Genomic DNA, 22,401 nt, shown 5'->3' on the forward strand with positions numbered 1-22,401 from the left:
ATCAACTTCCCCTAAAAAGGAAGGAGTAACCTCAACCTCCTTAGCAAGGGGGGAGGTAACCTTGACTTCCCCACCACCAACACCTGAAGGTTGGACAAACGGAGCAACCACGGCCGGAGCACCTCAAGAAGGTTCCATGGTAATTTCAAATACTTCTAAATAACCTCCAACCCACCTTCTTCGTTCCAAACAGCTCCGTCAAACATATATTCCCCAAACTTGCTGCTGACAATACATGCTAACCCTTACTGTGAAATCTCTTTCTTAAAGATCCACCAGCATGATGCTCTAAAGAGTAGTCAAATGCAGATCATACATCAAGAAATAGCATCAATATAAAGGAAGGACATTAACTCTATCCCCTTTTTAGCATTCACAAAAGGTATTCAGCAACATTATACTTGTAGGAAGGAAGCCTATGAGGAGTCTGGCCAACTTCGCTAACTTTAACGCCAAGCATTAAACCATAGCGGTGGCCATAAAGCAATAAAAGGTATAAATATCACCAAGGGGAGCATTGAACTCACTATTGTGCAAGAGGCAAGTCACAACGTGAGGTAACCCGTGCTCAAATAACTAAAGCTTATCAACAAGAAGCTCAGAAATATGCTCCTAAGGGTTAGAAACATCAACCTCAGAAGCCACCTTCTCTTTCTCGAGCTTCTCCTTCTCAACTAATATCTCCCTATCTTGACAAACCTTACGCCTCCACTCATGTAAATCCGAAGCCATAGCTTTCAGCTTATGCTTCTCGGCGTCAATCGCCAAACGTGAGAAGCCAAGATGATGGGTCAATCTCTCTACATGACCTGATAAGGTACCATTCTTTTTTCTCTGCTTCATCCAAGGTAGCTTCCAGCTTCTCATTATCAGCCCGCAAGCTCTTAAGTTCCCTTGGAACACCACTCCAATACCCCAAACCTTTGGGAACAAGAGCAGTAAGGAGGACAAAACTAAACAATAACTTCCTCATCACCTTATCATCACTCAAATATTCACAAACCTCCTTTTCAAATGGAGGCAAACAATGTAACAAAAAAATCCTAACAGCTGATGGTTTCTTGAATGTGTCATCATTTTAAATATTCCACTTGGGTACACAAGTAACACTACTCACACTCGAAGTATCACCAATAACGTCACCTTCACTAATAACTTCCTTCAAATTTCCCTTGTCCATTGGCTTCTTAGAAGAAACAAACTTCACATCCTTCGACTTCTTAACCGTCTCATAATTACCTCTGTCAACCTCAGTAAGAACATGCTCCTTATTAACGGGTTTCTCAACAATTTTTTTTAGCCCAGGTATGACCTTCTGTGGCAAGCTAGATGCACCCTTCAAAAATTTCACCTCAAGGTAAGTAGCGAAACCAATAATGGATATAATAAGGGCACCATCTTCATCATTATTTGCAAGGCTGAAACAACTGACGTGCGAAGTTGAACGAAAAGTAATAGAGGCCAATTAAGAAAAACAAAATGAAGCTCCTCATAGTCAGGTTATACATCATTGAGTGTAGCTTCATCCTTCTTCCAAACAAGGGCAAAGGGAAGAATGAATTGGAAATAAAAAAAGAACTTGTGCTTTCCAAGTCAAAGTGAAACTAATGATACTAGAAGTCAGGCCATTCTCAACGAGTTTTCTCAATAGTGAACCAATCACCGTGTTTCATTAATTAAAAAAAAGACCATCGTTATGTAATGAAGGTTCATAGCCAAGTAATCGACACACGATTTCGAAATACATAATCTTAGTGACACAAAAAAGGTACCAATTGACCTAGGCTAATGTGATGATGTATGAGAACATTCAAGAAAGGATTTTCAAAACGAATTACAAAGATTTGATTATCAAAGAAATGACTGTATAAGGGACCTTTTTAAACCCCTTTTGAAAAACAAAAAAAAGCCGAAAAGGAATGTTTTACCTTATAAACGAACAAAAAAACAAGATATCGGCGGGGAACAAGCAAATAACCAATGGTTTTGAAGAAAAAAGGCGGCAAAAAAGAGAAGTTGTAACCACACTTTACGGTTTCTAAAAATGAAAGAGGTTTTGAAGAAATCGTAAAGTATCAAAGAGTCAAGATGGAAGCTAGCTGCCAGCTGATGCTATAAGTCTATCATAACCCTTGGTACTAACTGCAAAATCAATCACATTGATGGTTATTAAACTACCAGCTGCTCATCACTATGAATATAATACACGATAGGTCAACACTATAAGCTCCCAGCGAATAGCTCTAAGCTTCTGTCCTGGAAGCTCCGAGCCATAGGCTTCTAGCTTTCAGACCATACGTTAGAAACATTTTCCAAGGGGGCATGTCGCTGAGCCCAAAAGCATTAAACGCCCAAGGGGGAAACATAGTAAAAAAGAAAGAGTTAAGTCACAAGCATTCATCATTGCAATCCGAAAAATTCTGAATGGGGGGCTAATGATGCGGGTACCCCTACCCACTCATAAAGTGAAGGTTACAAAATAGGGAAACTTAGGAATAAAGAAGCAGCCATCGCAAGCTGCCAGACAGGGAAGCTAGACATAAGATTCCTAAGTTGACCAGGAAGCTCCTACTACGGTAAATGGCATAAAAAGTTATGGCTGCCAAAAGGCTGACGACTACCTTAAAGTAAAAGCAACTACAAGACATACAAAGCTGAATGAAGGTTGCACGAAAATGGTATACACACTTAGTTTGTGCAAGCTGAAAGAAGAGCTGACTCGTTCCCAAAGGTATTTTCATTCTCATTCGCTCTATTTCTCTCCACTCTTACACTATACTCTCTCTCTAGAAGAATAGTCTTCATAATATCATCTCCAAAGTAATACGTACCAAGAGATCTCCCTCTATAAAGAGTAATTATCATTCACTAAGCTATTAGTCCTCTTAGTTGCTATGTCCACGAGCTGCTGAAGCATAACACTATCAGCTCTCTCTAAGCCCAACGACCAGCCACCAATTAAGCAACTGAAATTGCCGCAGCTGCTCTCTAACCGTCAGGTCTCAACCACTAACTCCTTTTGCATTCTCTATATCTAGTATACATATCTATATTTACTCCATATATACTTTCATTGGATAAATTACTAATGTCAAACGTTGGAGGGTGGTCTAGAAGCCCTGATCTCTGGTCCCCTTCTAACGAGTCCTTCCGTGTTGTAGCTACGAGCAGGAAGCCGGAAGGTGACCCTGGAAGCGTCCATGCCATCACCCGACCATACTCTTATTGTTAGCTATCTCGTTATAGCAACAGACCAAAATGCCTGGAAACGGTGTTCACTGGCGTTTTAAGGGCGTGTTGAGAGAGAAAATGGCCACTACTTTGGGTTTTATGGTTTTATATCTATAATATTTATAAAGAAAAGCTCTAAAATCCTATGTGTCGCGCTCTGGTCGCTTCCCACCCTTTATGGAGCCACCAGATTGCTTTATTTATAAATGGTGAGCTCTCATTGATTTTACCCGGCTTTGAACTATTAACGCGGATAACATTTACACCACGGGTCATAACAACTCCTCCCATGTATCCTTTTCTTAAACCCTAATCATCGTCTTATTTACTCCAATTTTGTTAAGATCACCAAATCAATAAACCTAATCCAATATTTGTTTCCTCCTGCTTCCCCGTCATCATGTGCATTAGTTCATTCTCCAAATTAGACGGTTCACCTGTTTCGAATTGTGTAGCCTCGCTATGTTATACAGGCTATGAAAAACTTAGTTTTTATGTTAATGGGGCTGAATTGGTTGTCAGTTGCTCAAACGGGTCGGTACAACGCAAATTCGTGTTTAATTGGTAGTTCATTCGTTGTTCAAGTGAATTGCCGACCCATTCAACTCGTGTAGTGTCATGTGGATTTGTTGGCTGTAATTATACTAAATTTGGTACACACAGGGCTGAGTTGGTTGCTAAGTACATAAACAGCTCGTTAACGCGCATATTCGATACAATTAACAACTTTCGGGTGTAGTTTGGAAATCCTTTGTCCCCGGAATTAACTAACGGTGGTTTTGGTAAATACATGGCCTCGGGGGCTGATGTTATTGAATTTGGTAAGGTTGAGGTTTTAGGTCAATCGCATCTTGTTATAATGTCTCATAGGATAAACGAGACGGTATGGTTTAATTAGTAATCCTTATGTGCAATCCGACAGGTTTGTGATGTGTGATTTTGCTTATAGGTTCTCTAGCTCATTGCTATTTGTGTGCCTCGTGTCAGGTGAATTCATGATACCCCTTTTAACTCTTTTAACGTTTTGGGCTGGCATACACATCCTATTACAATTTTACCCGATTTTGCTCGTTTAAACTATTTGGATTATATTGTATAGTTTTACCGGTATCGTATATTTCTAGAATTATGTATAAATTCAATCTTATGTCTTAGGACATTTTTAAACCTATTTACGATCAAATATTCCTGAAAATTATATATATTATTTATCGATTGGCTATGATTTATATTATTAGTAGTCAATGCTTGGGGACATTATTAGACTCGTTTATAATTATATATTTCTGAGAACTATTTATTATTGATAGTTTATATTTGACGACATTATCAGACTCATTTAAAATTACATATTCCTAGAAACCATATATTATTGATAGCCTATATTTGAGGATAATAATAGACTCGACTATAATTAAATGTTTCCGATATTCTATACTAAGGGCTATGCTTAATGACGTTATTTAGTTGATTGATTGTAGTCTTATTTGTATTTGTATATTTATGAGACCATGTGTGAATTATATTCTATGCCTTCGGATATTTTAGACTTGTCTTAAATTCCTTAAGGTTATACATATTGTTTATGGACTAGGTTCGTGGATGTTATTTGGTCTGGTACTAATTGAATGCGAGTAGACCTAATTATATTAGTTCATAGTTTGGACTGACTTATATACATATATTACCTGATGGCCTATGATTGTTGATATTAATTAGTTCAGTGTTACTAGAATTAGTTGCGTATGCCTACGGTCTGTGGGTATATGGTGCATGGTAATTTTGGCCGGGCAAAACTATACGACTCGGGTTCTTAAATCCCGTGGGGGGAAGCTCGTGTGGCATAATCATCATCATAATTGATTATTTGTGTGCATGGTGATCTTGGCCAGGCCAAACTATATGACTCGGGTTCTTAAATCCCGTGGCAGGTTCTTAAATCCTGTGGGGGAGGCTCGTGTGGCATAATCATCATCATAATTGATTCTTTGTGTGCATGGTGATCTTGGTCGGACCAAACTATACGACTCGGGTTCTTAAATCCCGTGGCGGGTTCTTAAATCCCATGGGGGTAAGGCTCGTGTGGTCATTATAATTGATTCTTTGTGTGCATGGTGATCTTGGCCGGGCCAAACTATACGACTCGGATTCTTAAATCCCGTGAAGGGTTCTTAAATCCCATGGGGGGAAGGCTCGTGTGGCATAATCATCATTATAATTGATTCTTTATGTGCATGGTGATCTTGGCCGGGCCAAACTGTACGAATCGGGTTCTTAAATCCAATGGTGGGTTCCTAAATCCCGTGGGGGGGAAGCTCATGTGGTATTATCATCATTATAACGGGTTCTTAAAATCCCGTATCATCTGCTTAGGTCGTACGCGTGTTCGACCGTGAATATATTATTTGGTTATTATTTATTTATTTATTATTTAAACACGGGGAGGCTCGTACGCGTGTTCGACCTCGGTAAATATATTATCTGGTTATTATATATATAATTATTTAATTATTTATTATTTAAACACGGGGAGGCTGGTACGCGTGTTCGACCGTAAATATGTTATTTGTTGATTATTTAAATATTTGTTTATTTAATTAATTATTTTTTTAATCATTTTCCTATTATTATCGATAGTGTTTTATACCTATAACCTTGGAAATGTTTTATGAATGTTGCTTATTTAATACTTGGACTCACTCAACTCAAGCTGACTTTGTGTGCATGTTAGTTTCATATTCAGGTTAAGGACAAGAGATTATCGCTTGGACGTGCTGGAGACTACTCGGACGGTTGAAGGCGTTCCAAGTCGAAAACTTCTAAATAACAAGAATATTTTATTTTATTTTATTTTTTGTTTTGGGCAGATGTCCCCGGTTTTAGGGTTTTTACTTACTTGACATTTTCCGCTGCTGGTTTCTCTAAACCATTATTAATGAAATGAATATTTTTATTTTATATTTAACTTTGGGCACCTCCCGGTTTTTGGGAATTTTGACACCTATTATTCTGTTGTTTATTACCCTAAAATGGTTTTAATAAAATGTACTTGCTTTTAGTTTTAAATTTTTGTGAAATTTGGATATGATTATCAACTGTAGGATTCCCGGGATTCGGGGCCTTACAAGTTGGTATCAGAGCCAAGGTTCGAGGGATCCAAGCATTCTCGAATGCTTGGACTCGAATTGTAATAAAAGGACTAGAAATGTCAACCACGAGTAGCTGCACGCCAATAGGTAATTTTTACATTTGTTATTCATTTTTGTAAGCATTAGGGTTCTATTATGTGCATATTTGTTTAAGTGCTAGATAGGATGCTAATATGGTTAGGGGCAGGGGGTGCTTAGGATGGGCGGGTAAAGTAAACAATTAATAATACTTGATCAACGTTGTTAGCAGTTTATCGTTACCTACCATGTTCTAAGTGCTACGTGTGCTTGACTGTGTTAGGTTTCTATCTTTGTAGGGATAAGATATGGCTAATACTCGTGTTAATAGGGTTAAAGTTCCTCTCATTCGTTAAATTCACCCGTTTACTTCTCATCCTCTCGAATGCTTTACGCGTAATTGTTTAGCTGAGGGGTAGCATGCTGTCACTCTGGGTTTCCTTTTCACTTGACCGCTTCAATCCCTCACTACTTCGAGAACGTATGTGTAATGGTTTTAGCCAAGCAGTATCATAATATCATTCTAAGTACCATTTTACTTGTTGAGTTACGGGCTTTGTTCCTGTTTGTAGATTTGTGCCCGTAGGGGTTTTGTCTCTTCCGTTTCTTGTATGATTAGATGATTAGGATTTGTCTCAATCTGTGCCTGTTCGATTCGGGGACGAATCCCATTTTCAGGGGGGTAGACTTGTAACGCTCGTAAATTTCGTTAATCGGCTCGATCATTTATAAATGTTTGTTTAAAAGTCGGGGTTTCATCTTCCTAATTTAGAGCCTTGTAATACGTTTTAAAAGTCCGGTTATCTATCCTCTTGCTTAAATCATCACCTCTTATAACTTAATGTGTTAGATTAGTATGTAGCACCCGGCATTTTCGTTTAACGGCATGCACGTTGTAGATTTTGTATTTTAACCGGGACTCGATCTGGCATTCCTTGCGGACCTCCTTGTCATTCTTGTATATCGTGTTATTCAACTTTTGGCACAGACATCTCAATTTTCAAATTCGAGGGGCTAGAGTGTAAATTTAATTTTATAACATGAAAACCCTAACCCCATCCCCCTATTGCGATCGGCAGCTGCTAGGGTGGGGGTTCTCCTCGTTTTTTGTGCATATTCCAGCCATCCTCCAGCCTCCCAAGACTAATTCCAGGTCGGTACTAACCCTAATACAACTCTTTTCACCATTAAACCCTTTGTTGAACATGTTAGAGTTGAGTTTTGATGATAACAGTTTCTGGCAGATTCGTACTCGTTTATGGGTTGATTCGTAATGCGATGAAAATCTATTGTTTTTGATCGATTCTTGTTTACATAATGTTCTAATTTGAGTCTAGTTTCCATAAAGGTATAATACGTAATTTTTGGACGAGATTTGAATGGTTTTTATGATTTTTTAAGATCGTGTGTCAAAGCTGATGCAGGGTGACGGATTTTGGTCTGTCTTCCCGATATCATAACTCTTTTTTGAAAAGTCCAAATTGGTTAGTTCTACTTCTGAAACTTCATATTTTGAGTTAGGAATACAACGCAATTGGAATCATTTAATTTGGTTTAGTAATGATTTTTAAACAAATAAAACCATTTTGCTGCGCACTGAAATAGCTGCACGTACCTTTCGGTGTTGGAGGAATTTTTAGGATTTTTATGTGCACTAGAAAAATACAATAAAAATATCTTTATAAACCTAAGAAATTTATTAAACTCTGGTAAAAATTTCATAATTTATTTCTATGGTTTTCCTATGTAATAAAATACATCTTTGCATGCTAAAATCTGCATGTTATACTCGTTATTGATTGATACGTTCGTTTTAAACTTAACCGGTGGCTGTCCAATTGTGTTCTTGTCGGGGCTGTTTAAAGTGAGGTTTTGCTCATCATCTTCCTAGGTATGTCATATGTAATATACTTTAGTATCGTGAGCTATGAACCTCGTTTGATTGATCAATTGTCGATAGATTGAAAACTAGGATTTCGGTTGTCTAGATTTTTAATTGTTGCGTTTAGCGCGTTGTTTGAGGGAATTAACAACCAATTCAGATTGTGTAGCCTCAGTATGTTATACAGGCTGTGAAAAACTTAATTTTTATGTTAATTGGGCTGAATTGGTTGTCAGTTGCTCAAACGGGTCGGTACAACGCAAATTCGTGTTTAATTGGTAGTTTATTCGTTGTTCAAGTGAATTGCCGACCCATTCAACTCGTGTAGTGTCGTGTGGACTTGTTGGCTGTAATTATACTAAATTTGGTCCACACGGGGCTGAGTTGGTTGCTAAGTACATAAACAGCTCGTTAACGCGCATATTCGATACAATTAACAACTTTCGGGTGTAGTTTGGAAATCCTTTGTCCCCGGAATTAACTAACGGTGGTTTTGGTAAATACATGGCCTCGGGGGCTGATGTAATTGAATTTGGTAAAGTTGAGGCATTAGGTCAATCGCATCTTCTTATAATGTCTCGTAGGATAAACGAGACGGTATGGTTTAGTTAGTAATCCTTATGTGCAATCCGACAGGTTTATGATGTGTGATTTTGCTTAAAGGTTCTCTAGCTCGTTGCTATTTGTGTACCTCGTTTCAGGTGAGTTCATGATGCCCCTTTTTAACTCTTTTTACGTTTTGGGCTGTCATACACATCCTATTACAATCTTACCCAATTTTGCTCGTTTAAACTATTTGGATTATATTGTATAGTTTTACTGGTATCGCATATTTCTAGAATTATGTATAAATTCTATCTTATGTCTTAGGACATTTTTAAACCCGTTTACGATCATATATTCCTGAAAATTATATATATTATTTATAGTCTAGGCTTGAAGATGTTATTAGGCCTTGTACTATTTCCTAGACTAGTCGTTATTTATAGTTTACACGTGATGATGTTGTTCGGTTGATCGAATGGCTAAGATTTATATTATTAGTAGTCCATGCTTGGGGAATTATTAGACTCGTTTATAATTACATATTTCTGAGAACTATTTATTATTGATAATCTATATTTGAGGACATTATCAGACTCATTTAAAATTACATATTCCTAGAAACCATATATTATTGATAGTCTATATTTGAGGATAATAATAGACTTGACTATAATTAAATGTTCCCGATATTATATACTAAGGGCTATGCTTAATGACGTTATTTAGTTGGTTGATTGTAGTCTTATTTGTATTTGTATATTTATGAGTCCATGTGTGAATTATATTCTATGCCTTAGGATATTTTAGACTCGTCTTAAATTCCTTAAGGTTATACATATTATTTATGGACTAGGTTCGTAGATGTTATTTGGTCTGGTACTAATTGAATGCGAGTAGACCTAATTATATTAGTTCATAGTTTGGACTGACTTATATACAAATATTACCTGATGTCCGATGATTGTTGATATTAATTAGTTCATTGTGACTAGAATTAGTTGCGTATGCCTACGGTGTGTGGGTGTGATGTGCGTCGGATGACCCTATAACAATGACCCTCACAACTAAGCCTTAAAATTAAAACGAAAATCCTAACCACACACAACCGGCAAGTGTACCGATCAAAAGTAGTATAGACCTAGGAAGTCCGAGTATCGAACACGTGGACATGTAAGACGCTAACGATCATTAACCCTAGACAAGACCTACCTAAGAATAATATTTAATTGATTTTTTATTTTTAATTACTTAACTGGACTTACTAGACTGACTGACAAAAGTTACCTAAAATAGAAAACTTAACGGAGAACTAACGGAAAAACTTAACGACAATAACGAGGTTTTAACGAATATGGAGAAACGACTACCTAGGCAAGAATCCTATTGACAGTTCAACGGCTAACGGAATTAACCAGTCACACGACACCGGGATCTTAAAAATAAATAAATCAACTATGGCTCACTAAAGTTCGCTAGATCACCTCTCGGTCTCACCAACTAACCCTCACGAATCTAAGAAGATTGAATTAACCTACCAGGATAAAGATTACTAAGGTACCCTAATGATGCATCTCCTCTCGGACTCAACGACATAAAACCCGCTAAAAATTGGTACTAGCAACTCTAGGGATAAAGGGGTAACAATATTTAACTTGACCTAGGACACCTATTCGCACGCAAATCTAAGCCGCACAAGACCAAAACTCGCTCTCGCGCAATTCTAACCTAGCCGAATATAGAAACGAGACAAACTGACTTCCTATTACCACTCGGTCTCAAGAAAGGTGAACCTATTGAATTTTAATAATTAATTGCATAAAAGATTCCTATGGTCGCCCTAACCACAAATAGATCAGAAACACCAAGTCTATAAACTAAACATAGAACCCTAACCGAACGACACAAAGTCAAGAAATCAAGGCAATAAGGGGAATCACATGCAAAAATTATATAAAAACAATAATTAACACATCCAAGATCGAATTAAATAAAGCTTTTCAATAATATTACGTCGTGTAACTAGTCAAAACCAAATAAACCGTCAAACAAAATCAATATTCATCTAAATCTAGGTAGTTCAAAAGGTTTTAACCACTCATATCAAACATAATGAGCATAGTCATATTGTTCATTTTCATGGTGAAGAACGAACAATACAACTAGGAATTAATGTTTAAACTAGGAATTGTTTCTACCACCTATCCAAAAATCCCTTGTCCTATTGTGGCCACCACAAAACAGATTATTCCACCTGAGAACAAAAATTGTCTCCAAAAGTCAACCTTAGAACAAACAATTAGCTTTCCTACCGCCGCCACCAGTTAACTTTTGTCTCACCTCTCAAGGCGTTCTCTTTTGATTCTCCGATCGGAACTGCTAGCCAGGCTGTTAGGGTTTTTTTCTTTTTTTTATATTATAATTAGTATAAGTAATGGGCTCTAATAACATGTAATCGGGCCAGGCCTTGAGTTGTTTCTTGAAATTATATGCGTAAAAGGCCCGTAAACTGCTGAAAAAGCTCGGTTTTTCTTCCTTGTAACCCATAACCTACAATATGAATAAGATTATGTAAAACCTATATAAAACAAGTAAAAATACATAAAATATAATATAATATGTAGATAAAAGGCGCGGAAAACAAGTGTGTTTTACAACACATCAAATATCCCCACACTTAAGACTTTTTCGTCCCTGAAAAAGAATACTACACAGGATCATAACCGAGTTCAACCGACAACTCTTGGTTTTATTTATTATTATTATTAATAATATTTTTTTTTCTATTTAAAGTAATAGAACAATAGACCCGTTACCCAAATATTTCTTCCAACTTTCACCTAATAAGCTAGATCAGGTCGATTGCCAGTATTGCTATCCACTTAAACCCATGCCCCCAATACTTACCGAGGCAAATAAGGCGTGACAATTTCATTAGTTTGTATGACTAAGCGGGACCCACACTTGAAAGCCCTGTCGCCACTTCACCACGTTCCATTATGGTTTTACCGAAACGAGTCACTCCAACTTGACTTAAACCTATTGCCACATGATCAAAACATTTTCGACTCATAACCTATAAACTCTAGCTTGGTCCTTGATCGACCGACAGTAGTTTCCTTCATGGTGGGTTTTTATTTGAAAATTTTTTTTTCTGCCTTTTGGCTTTTTGCATTGCCTTTTGTCTTTTTGCATTTTTTTTTCACACCATGTTGGACGATAATACAGACTGCATCAAGGCTTAGGTCTCCGCCACCGCGCAACAAAGAGCCGAGCAAAACTGTCTTCTGCTATTTGCAGGAATAGATACGTATACATAAGATTATACATATGAGTACGTATACCAAAATTAGGTTTTTATATAAAGGTGATCATATGACTCGAGCTTGAGTATAACCCGGCTTTTCATTACATTCCTGTTACGAGCTTAGTTAAACAAACAAAACTCTAAGATGTTTCCCACTAAAGTCAGGCCATTTAAAAGGTTCAATTAAGTCAACAACCAAACCGCCCTTTCATTCTCGAAGGCTGAGCCTACCAGCACATCGATTACTGAGTCTAAACCGTTCGGTTACCATACATTATGTGCGGGTTTAATGGGCACTGTTCTTATTTATTATATATATATATATATATATTGAAAATGCCAAGAATTTATAAAATAACCACTACTCGGTAATAATATCATTTCCTGTTTAACGTAGAGAAAACAAATTTCAAGGGACTATTTTTTTCAAATTTTTCAATTTTTTTTTTATTTTTATTTTTTAAATTTCAACAACTAAGTAAAATAAACCCCATCCCCACACTTAGAATGAAATCGTCCTCGATGAGTACAAGGGAAAGAAAGAAAATAAAATAAAAATAAAACAGAAAATAAAAATATAGTATACAAGACTAAAACAAAAAACGGGTTACTCCCCTGGTTTGTGTGCAGAATCTTCAATAGCTGAGTAGTAACCAAGCGACCTTATAGCATTTCATTCGCGGCCGCAACCTCGGGAGAACCTGTTCCAAGATGCCATCGAAGCTACCATGCGCATAATATAACCTGTAAAATCTCAAATTCGCTCGCATGTAGCGGCGTACACAACGGAAAACAAAAACATAAAGAAATAAACATATTTTTGTGTTTTTGGTTTTATAAATTTTTTTTTATTATTTTTTTTTCAATAATAGAACACCCCTTAAATCTACCGACTCTAATGGAGATTGAGTACGAGCGGTTTCATCTTGGAACATCGTGAAATAGACAAAAAAAAATAAAACAGATAGCACAAACATATAACAAAAATACAAACTCTACAACTCGGGCAGTCTCCCGAGTGGTGCATCCATCACGTCTACGTCTTGGAGAGAGAGTCAAGGTAGAATACCTCGACCGTCTGATCAGTCACCGGCTCGCCAATGTAGTGCTTCAGTCTATGACCGTTCAATTTAAATTTCCCGCTTTTATCCTCTATCTCAATCGTACCATACGGGAAAACTTCAGTGACCGTGAACGGTCCCGACCATCAGGATCTCAACTTTCCTGGGAATAACCTCAACCGGCAGTTATACAATAAAACCAAATCCCCACACTTGAACTACTTGTTACCCTTCAACTTTCTATCATGCAGTTCCTTCGTCTGCTCCTTATACCTAAATAACTGCGCGTAAGCGTGATCTCTAAGCTCCTCTAACTCGTGCAACTGGTGGAAACGAGTGCTCTCCGCGGCGGACATATCAAAGTTAACCCTCTGTAGATCAGAAACACAAATAGATCAGAAACACCAAGTCTATGAATAGATTTTCGACGGAATGAAAAAGACATATATGGTAGAATCGTAACCATAGAATACGACCCGAATCGAAATGCACACATTTGTCTCATACACTATAGGGATGGTGAGAAGAGATATATTTTACATCCCAGGGGGGCTATAATTGGAGATACCATTGTTTCTGGTACAAAAGTTCCTATAAAAATGCTTCCTCTATTATTTTAATAATACCGGGTCGGGTTCTTCTCCTACCCGTATCGAATAGAACACGCTGAGCCAAATCTTCTAAACATAGAACCCTAACCGAACGACACAAAGTCAAGCAATCAAGGCAATAAGGGGAATCACATGCAAAAATTATATAAAAACAATAACTAACACATCCAAGATCGAATTAAATAAAGCTTTTCAATAATAATACGTCGTGTAACTAGTCAAAACCAAATAAACCGTCAAACAAAATCAATATTTATCTAAACCTAGGTAGTTCAAAAGGTTTTAGCCATTCATATCAAACATAATAAGGAGCATAGTCATATTGTTCGTTTTCACGGTAAAGAACAAACAATAAAACTAGGAATTAATGTTTAAACTAAGAATTGTTTTTACCACCTATCCAAAAATCCCTTGTCCTATTGTGGCCACCACAAAACAGATTATTCCACCTGAGAACAAAAATTGTCTCCCAAAGTCAACCTTAGAACTGTTCTAACAATTAGCTTTCCTACCGCCGCCACCAGTTAACTTTTGTCTCACCTCTCAAGGCGTTCTCTTTTGATTCTCCGATCGGAACTGCTAGCCAGGCTGTTAGGGTTTTTTCTTTTTTTTATATTATAATTAGTATAAGTAATGGGCTCTAATAACATGTAATCGGGCCAGGCTTTGAGTTGTTTCTTGAAATCCTATGCGTAAAAGGCCCGTAAACTGCTCAAGAAGCTTGGTTTTTCTTCCTTGTAACCCATAACCTACAATATGAATAAGATTATGTAAAACCTATATAAAACAAGTAAAAATACATAAAATATAATATAATACTGATGTGCTGAAAGCGGTCTATAAAAACTTATCCTAATCTAGACACTCTAGTTTTAAATTTATAAATCTAGACTATCCTAATGTTAGACCACTAGACAGGCAAGTGTACCTATCAACTGTAGTAAAGCCTAATGAAGTCCGGATATCGAACCCAAAGGACACTAGCGACACCTAAAACTAGACTCTGACTTAAAACTTAATTAAATAGATTTAGTTGATTTTTGTGTTTTTTATATATTAGCTATAAACTAAAGAATACTTAAACTAAAACTGACACTTACACTGATTATTTTTGGATTTTTATTTATTTTATTTTAAAACTAATGATTAATTAAACTAAATTAAACTTAAAAACTCTAAGACTTAGACGAGAACAAAAATGAGAAAGGTGTTACCTAGACTTGAAATCCTATTTGTGAATCTTGGATTCTTATCGGCTATGGAAACTGTGATGGAACCGGGATCTAAAGATACGACGTCCTAGACATCCTAGTGGATCCCTGATCATTCTCTGGGTGTCACCTAAAAGGATTACCTAAGGGACGTATGACGCAAACCGGTTGGTTGGATTACCTCTCAGTCTCTCCAACAATATTAAAGTACTCTGATGACTAGATCACCTCTCAGTCTCACTAAACACAATACATCCGGGAGTGTAAGGAACGTAAGGAGTAACCTAAAGATGCTCAAAAAGACTTAGGATAGCAAAAACCAAAAGACAATAAGGGAAAAATCCACTCTCGTGTAATCTATACCCAACCACCTAATGGCTAAGACAACCCCAACTATCTATTACCCGTCAGTCTCAAGATAGGTAGAACACTTACAATCTCTAAACCCTCAAACAGTAGTTCCTATGGATATGTCGACTATAAACCATAAACTAGTTACGAACACACAGTAGGTAACCTAATATGCGTCTACACATGAAAGACTTTCACAAAGACACATATGGAACTATTGAATAAAAGTAAATTGATATTAAGTACGCATATTCGTCTTTTCAAATACCAATAATGTCACACCCCAACTAGCACAATGCGGAAGCGTAAAATGGGAATGTAACAAACACCTCTGGTATCAACACATTGTTTATAAGGAAACATTACAAACTAATTTACAATATATTACATTTCTTTATTCTATCATTGTTTTACAGTCTAGGTGATACAAACAAAACTAGTTCGTTAACTATAAGTTCTTACTACTAACACCCTTGCCTCTATTCACATAGCATCAACCACACACCTTGGGCAAGTAACAGATCACCAAATCATTCCGATTTAGGTACACCTGAAAAGCAGTTTAAAACGGGTCAACTACTAGAGTTGGTGAGTTTCACGAGTTTCAAGAAAACAGTAATGAGTATTCACAAGTTAACACTTGTAATCATGAAATAAGTATGTATGTATGTATGTAAATGATGTAATTATGCTAAGCTACAGTGAAGCTTTGACTGTATGTGCTGCATGCATCCATTTCCCACGCTCAGTCAACCACTGTGGCCCTTTTCCGCCCACAACATGCCCCGATAGCTATGTCTAACACTACATAGCATGTTTGTATAAATACGGTCATATGCAAACGGCGCTCGTGGTTTGTTCGGTCCGCTATCAGTAGTTCCTATAATCAATATTATAATAATATTAATATTTTAATATTATTATAATCTCAATACTGAACTGGGCTGTATAACTAATCTGGGTGTAGCTGGAACGCCCAGAAAGTGGCAATAGGCTTAGGTTGTGATGTTGTTCAATGTCTAATGCTTAAAACTGAACTTGGCTCAGATTCCCGTTTTCCCAGCTGGGGCAATTTGTTCGTTTACGCGTTCAGAAAACAGTTATGGGAAAATAAGCTTGGGTAGATGTATTGGTTAACAAAATGATTAAGTTATAAAGAAGGATCACATACTGGGGTCCCGGATTAGCCACGGGGCTCGTTTCCGTTTATTCAGTTTGATTTAAGAAGAAACGCGCACAATCCACCCGGATTGTCCAGGTTTCTCATAGAAAAGTTCGTTTTTACTTAATTAGTCCAAAAATATGATTTTTGATCACTCTTCGTATTTTGATATTCCCGCAGATTCGTTAATCGCGAACTTGCCGGTTTTTATGAAAACTAAATTTCTCTAATCTTTAAATTAGCATAATTAATTAACCGTTAGTCATTAATTTATAAAAATTCAGCTACTTATCAATTAAAATATGCAGATTTTTATAAAAATATTTCTGGAATTTTTTTACTGATTTATTAATTTATAAAAATTCATTTTATCAACTATATTTCGCCTGAAAATCGTCCGTTTATCCCAAACAATTTCCAAAAATTCCACCAAAATTCCTGAATGCTCAAATCATGTCCCAAAACAACCTGTATCAATTCCAGAATGTAAAAAGCTCGTGCGATATTCTTTTCAACCCAAATTCGGCTTTAAAAATTCACACAAACGCATATATACAAAACACCTTTAGACTTCTCCAAATGATCCCAAAATTCATATGTGATCAAAATACATTAAATCTGAGTTCCCAAAAAAATTTCATAATTTTTGAAGTATTTTAGCTATTTTTCCCAAATAAACGTCCCAATTCCGTAATAAATTCGCCAAATATTTTCGGATGGTCGAAAAATTACCAAATTTGAACAAGGACTCATTGACATGGTCCCTGATGTCCCTGCAAAATTTCAAGGCCTAATAATATGCACATCAAAACCTTAACCTAAACAGCCCGTAAGCGAGTGTTTCGGCATTACCTTAGCGGTTTTGGTTCGTTTCCGCCTTTCTAATCAACTTTTCAAGTTCTTGTGCTCCTATGTAGGCTAGGTACAGGTCCTATATCACAAAACAAGCAGGTTTCATCAATAGAATAGCCCTTTAACTGAGAGTTTCGGCTAGTGCACAAAAACGAACTTTTGAACCGTAAAAACGCCGTTTCAACCTTTTAATCCGTGTTTATGGCCAAAAAAAACTATCAAACAGGTTCCTTACCATGTGTATGATCAAAACATGTTTATGGACCATTTTTAGGATTTTTACATGGTTAGGAATGATTTTTAGCAATTAAGACATGTTTTTATGGTATTAATCAAGGTTAAACAAGTTTAAAAGCTACTTATTTAAGTTGTTACCTTAGGATTTTGGAAGATTTCTGGAAAAATGACTTGCAGCTGCTTGGACTCCAGTTTTTTATCAAGTGAAATGAATAAAAAGCTTAGGTAACAAGTTTTATAAAAAAAAAATGGGAGGTGGCGTGGCTGGCCGATCGGGATTGCTTATGGGCTCCCTTTGGGCTGTTTTGGCCCAATGTTCTGATTTCTCAAGCCCAAATACGAAAATCCCGGTCCAAATTTAGTTCGGGTTCGGTTTTTGGCACGAAAAACTTATTGGGTGCGTTAAACAGTGCGAAAACGTGTGTTTTTCGACTAGTTTTGTGTAAAATTATAAAAACATACTATATGTTTGTAAAAATCAAAAATATTTTCACGGATCGCTTAAAACATTTCAAATAAGTGTTTGGTAAGTCTTTTTCAGCTTAACGGATGATACAATGCTTGGTTTGTAACTATCTTTCGCGTTTAAATCTATAGCGGGTAGTTAAACGAGCATGTTTTCGTTTAACTTGTTTGCTATCAAACTAAGGCCATATTATTAATATTTTAGCTTGTATAGATTGTATATCACTTATAGATGGCCCCCCGGGATTTCTGGTTCATATCCCGACTCGTTCGGTTATTCGTTCGTTTGTTACGCAAAAGGCGTTTATTTGCTTAATCGGTAAATACGTAATGAGGTGTACCTTGTTTTGGCTCAAATGTCACAAATAAGTTGGTTACAATAATACTAGTCCAACACCAGTAACCAATAAAACCGACAAGTAAACCAAACTCAACAAATATTCATTCAAAGCCTAGGCAACTAAAAGAATTTAGCCAATAATTATGCTCAGGAAACTAAAATAAATAAGTTCAACACCCAAGTTCATAATAAAAATAATAAAATTAAACCAAAAGAACCGTGTTTAGATGGGTAGGTGTGAACCCGGACACAAACTTGCTTCCTTGCGGCTGTCTTCTCTTGTCTTCACCCAAGGATAATAATATTAGTGAAGATGTGGCAGTAGTTTTGTTCTTGGTTTGAAATCCCACGTGAATCCTCCAATACTCCCAATCAAAGTATATATATCAACCCAAAAGTCTAAGTGGCGGCAGCCTCTGTCTATCGTCAATCCCTCACTTCACGAAACAAAGAAAGAAAAATATTAATATTAATAAGTGGCGGATGCTATCTAGGTTTCCACGGCCCACCCACTTTCAAATCATCATGTGATTTATTATTTTATTGTATTATTTTAACAATACGTAACTGTATTTTTCTTTTAAATGCTATATATAATAGGTACTTTTAACAATAGAAATTAGTAATATATAATATATGCTTGACTCTCCATTCGTTGGTCTCAAGTTTAGTAAAAGTGCTCTATTTTAGCCCATTGTCTCTCGAAACCACTAAACTCAACTATGAACCAAATAATAATATTCCATAAAAACGTGGCTCAAAAGTATCTAAAAGTGTATGGAATATATATAATATTTGTATATGATTTAACCCGTATCAAATATCCCCACACTTAAATCTTTTTCGTCCATGAAAAAGCTGTTTGCAATGGAATCATAATCGGAAAACTGATTTTCAAAACATTTAGGTTAATTTAATTAAAAAATAGATAAACGCAAAAACCGCGATTGCCGTTATTGTTGTCCACTTAAACCCAGCCACCAACCAATCAAGCCCCCCATCATATTCAGTGATTAAGTTCAAGTGATATCAATAAACCTATGGGTCTCACACCTAAAGAGTTACAGATCTGCTTACCCCCATCTCAAGCATAATCAAGACAATTAAAAATCGGGTTGAAGTAGACTGGTTCAAACTATCACCGTAAGCTAAAAACCCTTTAATGGTTAGAAGAAAAGGCACTTAGACGAAATTTAGATGGATGAAAGGTCAAATGAAGTCGTACGAGCGAGACCTAAACCTAAAACTATATTAGCAGATTTTAGCCCAACGTTGTTTCACCCGAGCTTCAACCCAGTATATGACGGTCCTAGGCCTCCACCCTTAGTATTTCCTAAAAATATTTATTGACTAAAAACCTCGAGCACCAATAGTGTATCCTTAGAGTCACCATCCCCTTGGTAACACGTAAGCTCTCGGCCCCGTCTAGTATGTGCCTTTTGGCCCCTTTTTCTATTTATTTTAGATTTTTTTTTTGGCATTTGCATAACTTTTTCATTCACTTTTATTTTCAAAAAAAATTGCACATCTTTGATGTTGGTGCAACAAAATTTTGTGCTCTTAGGCATCTTTTACCTAAATATATAACTATTTTTCTAAGCTCGTAAAGAATTTGGACATGGCGGGGCGCCACCACTCATTATTTACTTTCATAAAACAAAGTGGTGTGCTAGATTTTTAAATGCATGTAATTCTCACCACCTTAAGGTAGTCAAATTACGGTAATACTCGCTATGCCTTATTGAATTTTCAGCTTCACTATCCCCCTCAAGATGAGAACCCACAAGGTTTATGACTATTAGGTATGTTAATAATAATCAATGGAAACCTTTCAAAGCTAGTTGGGCCTACCGACACATCCCAAATTAAGTGCGCTTTATATTTTTTTTTCTCTTACATATATTAGTAGTTTTGAAAAACCAATATCCAATTTTTCTATCATTTTCCATTTTGTTGCAAAACATTTAATTCAAGGGACATTTTTTTTTTACTTTTATATAAATATATACTTTTTTTTTGTTTTTTTTTAGAATTTTTTTTGATTTATTATTAGATATAAATATTTTTTTATTAATTTTTCTTTTATACTACCTAAAAACGTCAGTTTCCCATCCCCACACTTAAATGTCACATTGTCCTCAATAAGACAGGAAAAAGACAAAAAATAAAACAAGCATTCAAATATAAGTAAAGTGGAACAGACTCCCCCGGTAAATATGATGATATTGGCTCGCGAGTCGTGTCCCATGCCCTCCATCTCGAACGTGAACAAAAGCAAATGTCAATAGTATCGTCTCGAACGCGGCAATCCATAAGCTAGCGGGAATGACATCCCCACACTTGATTCAAATCCCATCATCAATAGCATCCCAGAGAAACCTGAAAGCAAGCCAAGAAACGACCAGCACAAGAAAGCAAAGAACCCAACAAATAAAAAAGATAAAAACATACTACCGGGTTGCCTCCCGGGAAGGGCTAAGTTTACAAAAAATTCTTCATCCGGACTCGCTCCTAAAACCTCGATCAGGAGGCTTCTCCTTTATCCAACCCCGGTCTAACTGGTTTAGTTCCACTCGTCCAATATATTTAATCAAATAACACATAGTGGAAATAAAAAGCATTTTAAAACAATCAAACGGGTCGGACCACAAATACTTAAACTTACCCGGACCAAACCTAATACGTGGCATATAATGAAAAAAATGGTCTATCTTGCATTTAAGTTTTGTCCTATAACTCTTAATGTGCCATCTTTGAACCTTCAAAACATGCTGATCCAAGTATTTTCGCGCCCTTTTCTTCGGCTTTTTCAACTTCGGTGGCGATCCACTATCTAGTTCCTTCACAGACCTGCTAAACTTCATATGATGTGGCGACTCAACTACCATCGTATTCTGATCCTCTTCATTCGCCAGTTCCTTTTCTTTTCCGTTTGGTGCATGCTTGATCTCCATTGCTGGCTTCCCTATGATTAGTGTTTGTAAGTATATAAGATCGCCAACAGGGTCAAATTCTCCATCTTCTTCATAAACTGGTAAACCCACCAATTCATCACCAAACTTATCCTCCCAAGATGGTGCATACTCCTCATCTTCGTCATCTTCCATCTGGTTAAGTGGCTCCTCAACAGAATCTTCACTTAGATCCGTGTAATCCACCAGTTTCAACTCCATCTCCTCTATCACGCCCTCATCATCATCACTCCAGAAGTCATCATCTGCTGGTTCTGCTTCATAGCTACAAAACATGGGATACTGATCGGTAGATGTAACTTCTTGCTGAACCAGAGGTGGGATTGGCTCATCCATTATTGTCTCTGGTTCCAAAGTGATATCCTCACACACAACCTCATCATCTTCATAAACGGCTTGCTGCTCTTTGTAAGAAAGACTCTCAATTTGATATCTAGCACTTAACTCCTCTAACCTAGCTTCTAGTTCTTCTAATTTACGGAGGCTATATATTTCGATAAACTTATCAAGCCTAGCTTCCAATGCCTCTAGTTTTCGAACTGTTTCACGTTCCTCTTCTTCAGCTCTTTCCAACATCATCTCTTTCCAACATCTTCTATATAAACTACTCCTAAACTGACTCGATCTATTGAACATATTTACTAGACTCGATAAAATAAAACAGAAACTAAATTATCCTAAAGACAACTAGACATGCTAAATCTATGACACAGAATCACAAGACACACCACAACTCAAGACACAAAAAGAGCAATTAACCAATTAAGTTCAATCAAAGCTAGTTTCGCTATCGCCTAAGTGTCCCCGGCAACAACAACAAAAACTTGATGTGCTGAAAGCGGTCTATAAAAACTTAACCTAATCTAGACACTCTAGTTTTAAATTTATAAATCTAGACTATCCTAGTGCTAGACCACTAGACAGGCAAGTGTACCTATCAACTGTAGTAAAGCCTAATGAAGTCCGGATATCGAACCCAAAGGACACTAGCGACACCTAAAACTAGACT

The 22,401-nt window shown here is 36.7% G+C and overlaps 1 protein-coding gene across 1 annotated transcript; it reads right to left on the minus strand.

Moving 5' to 3' along the window:
* Positions 1-757: 757 nt before the first annotated feature.
* Positions 758-22,108, minus strand: LOC143637043 (uncharacterized). The gene is made up of 4 exons (XM_077104514.1): positions 21,768-22,108; positions 21,180-21,608; positions 1,118-1,336; positions 758-1,006 (listed from the first exon to the last, which is right to left on the minus strand). The coding sequence occupies exons 1-4, from the start codon at positions 22,026-22,028 to the stop codon at positions 758-760; spliced, it is 1,158 nt and encodes a 385-aa protein (XP_076960629.1). The 5' UTR covers positions 22,029-22,108.
* Between the last annotated feature and the right edge of the window lie 293 nt (positions 22,109-22,401).

The sequence above is a fragment of the Bidens hawaiensis genome, unplaced genomic scaffold (genome assembly GCF_021521415.1).
Source record: "Bidens hawaiensis isolate Kalapana, Puna unplaced genomic scaffold, B.hawaiensis_p1.1 tig00008100_1, whole genome shotgun sequence".
NCBI lineage: Eukaryota > Viridiplantae > Streptophyta > Magnoliopsida > Asterales > Asteraceae > Bidens > Bidens hawaiensis.

Excerpts from the sequence above, each read along its gene's own strand:
- LOC143637043 (XM_077104514.1), bottom strand. The coding sequence starts at position 22,028 with ATGTTCAATAGATCGAGTCAGTTTAGGAGTAGTTTATATAGAAGATGT. Across the intron at positions 21,609-21,767 it reads CCGTTTATGAAGATGATGAG|GGCGTGATAGAGGAGATGGA; the intron begins GTTGTGTGTGAG and ends GATGATGATGAG. Across the intron at positions 1,337-21,179 it reads TGGATCAGCATGTTTTGAAG|GGTGCATCTAGCTTGCCACA; the intron begins GTTCAAAGATGG and ends AAATTTTTGAAG.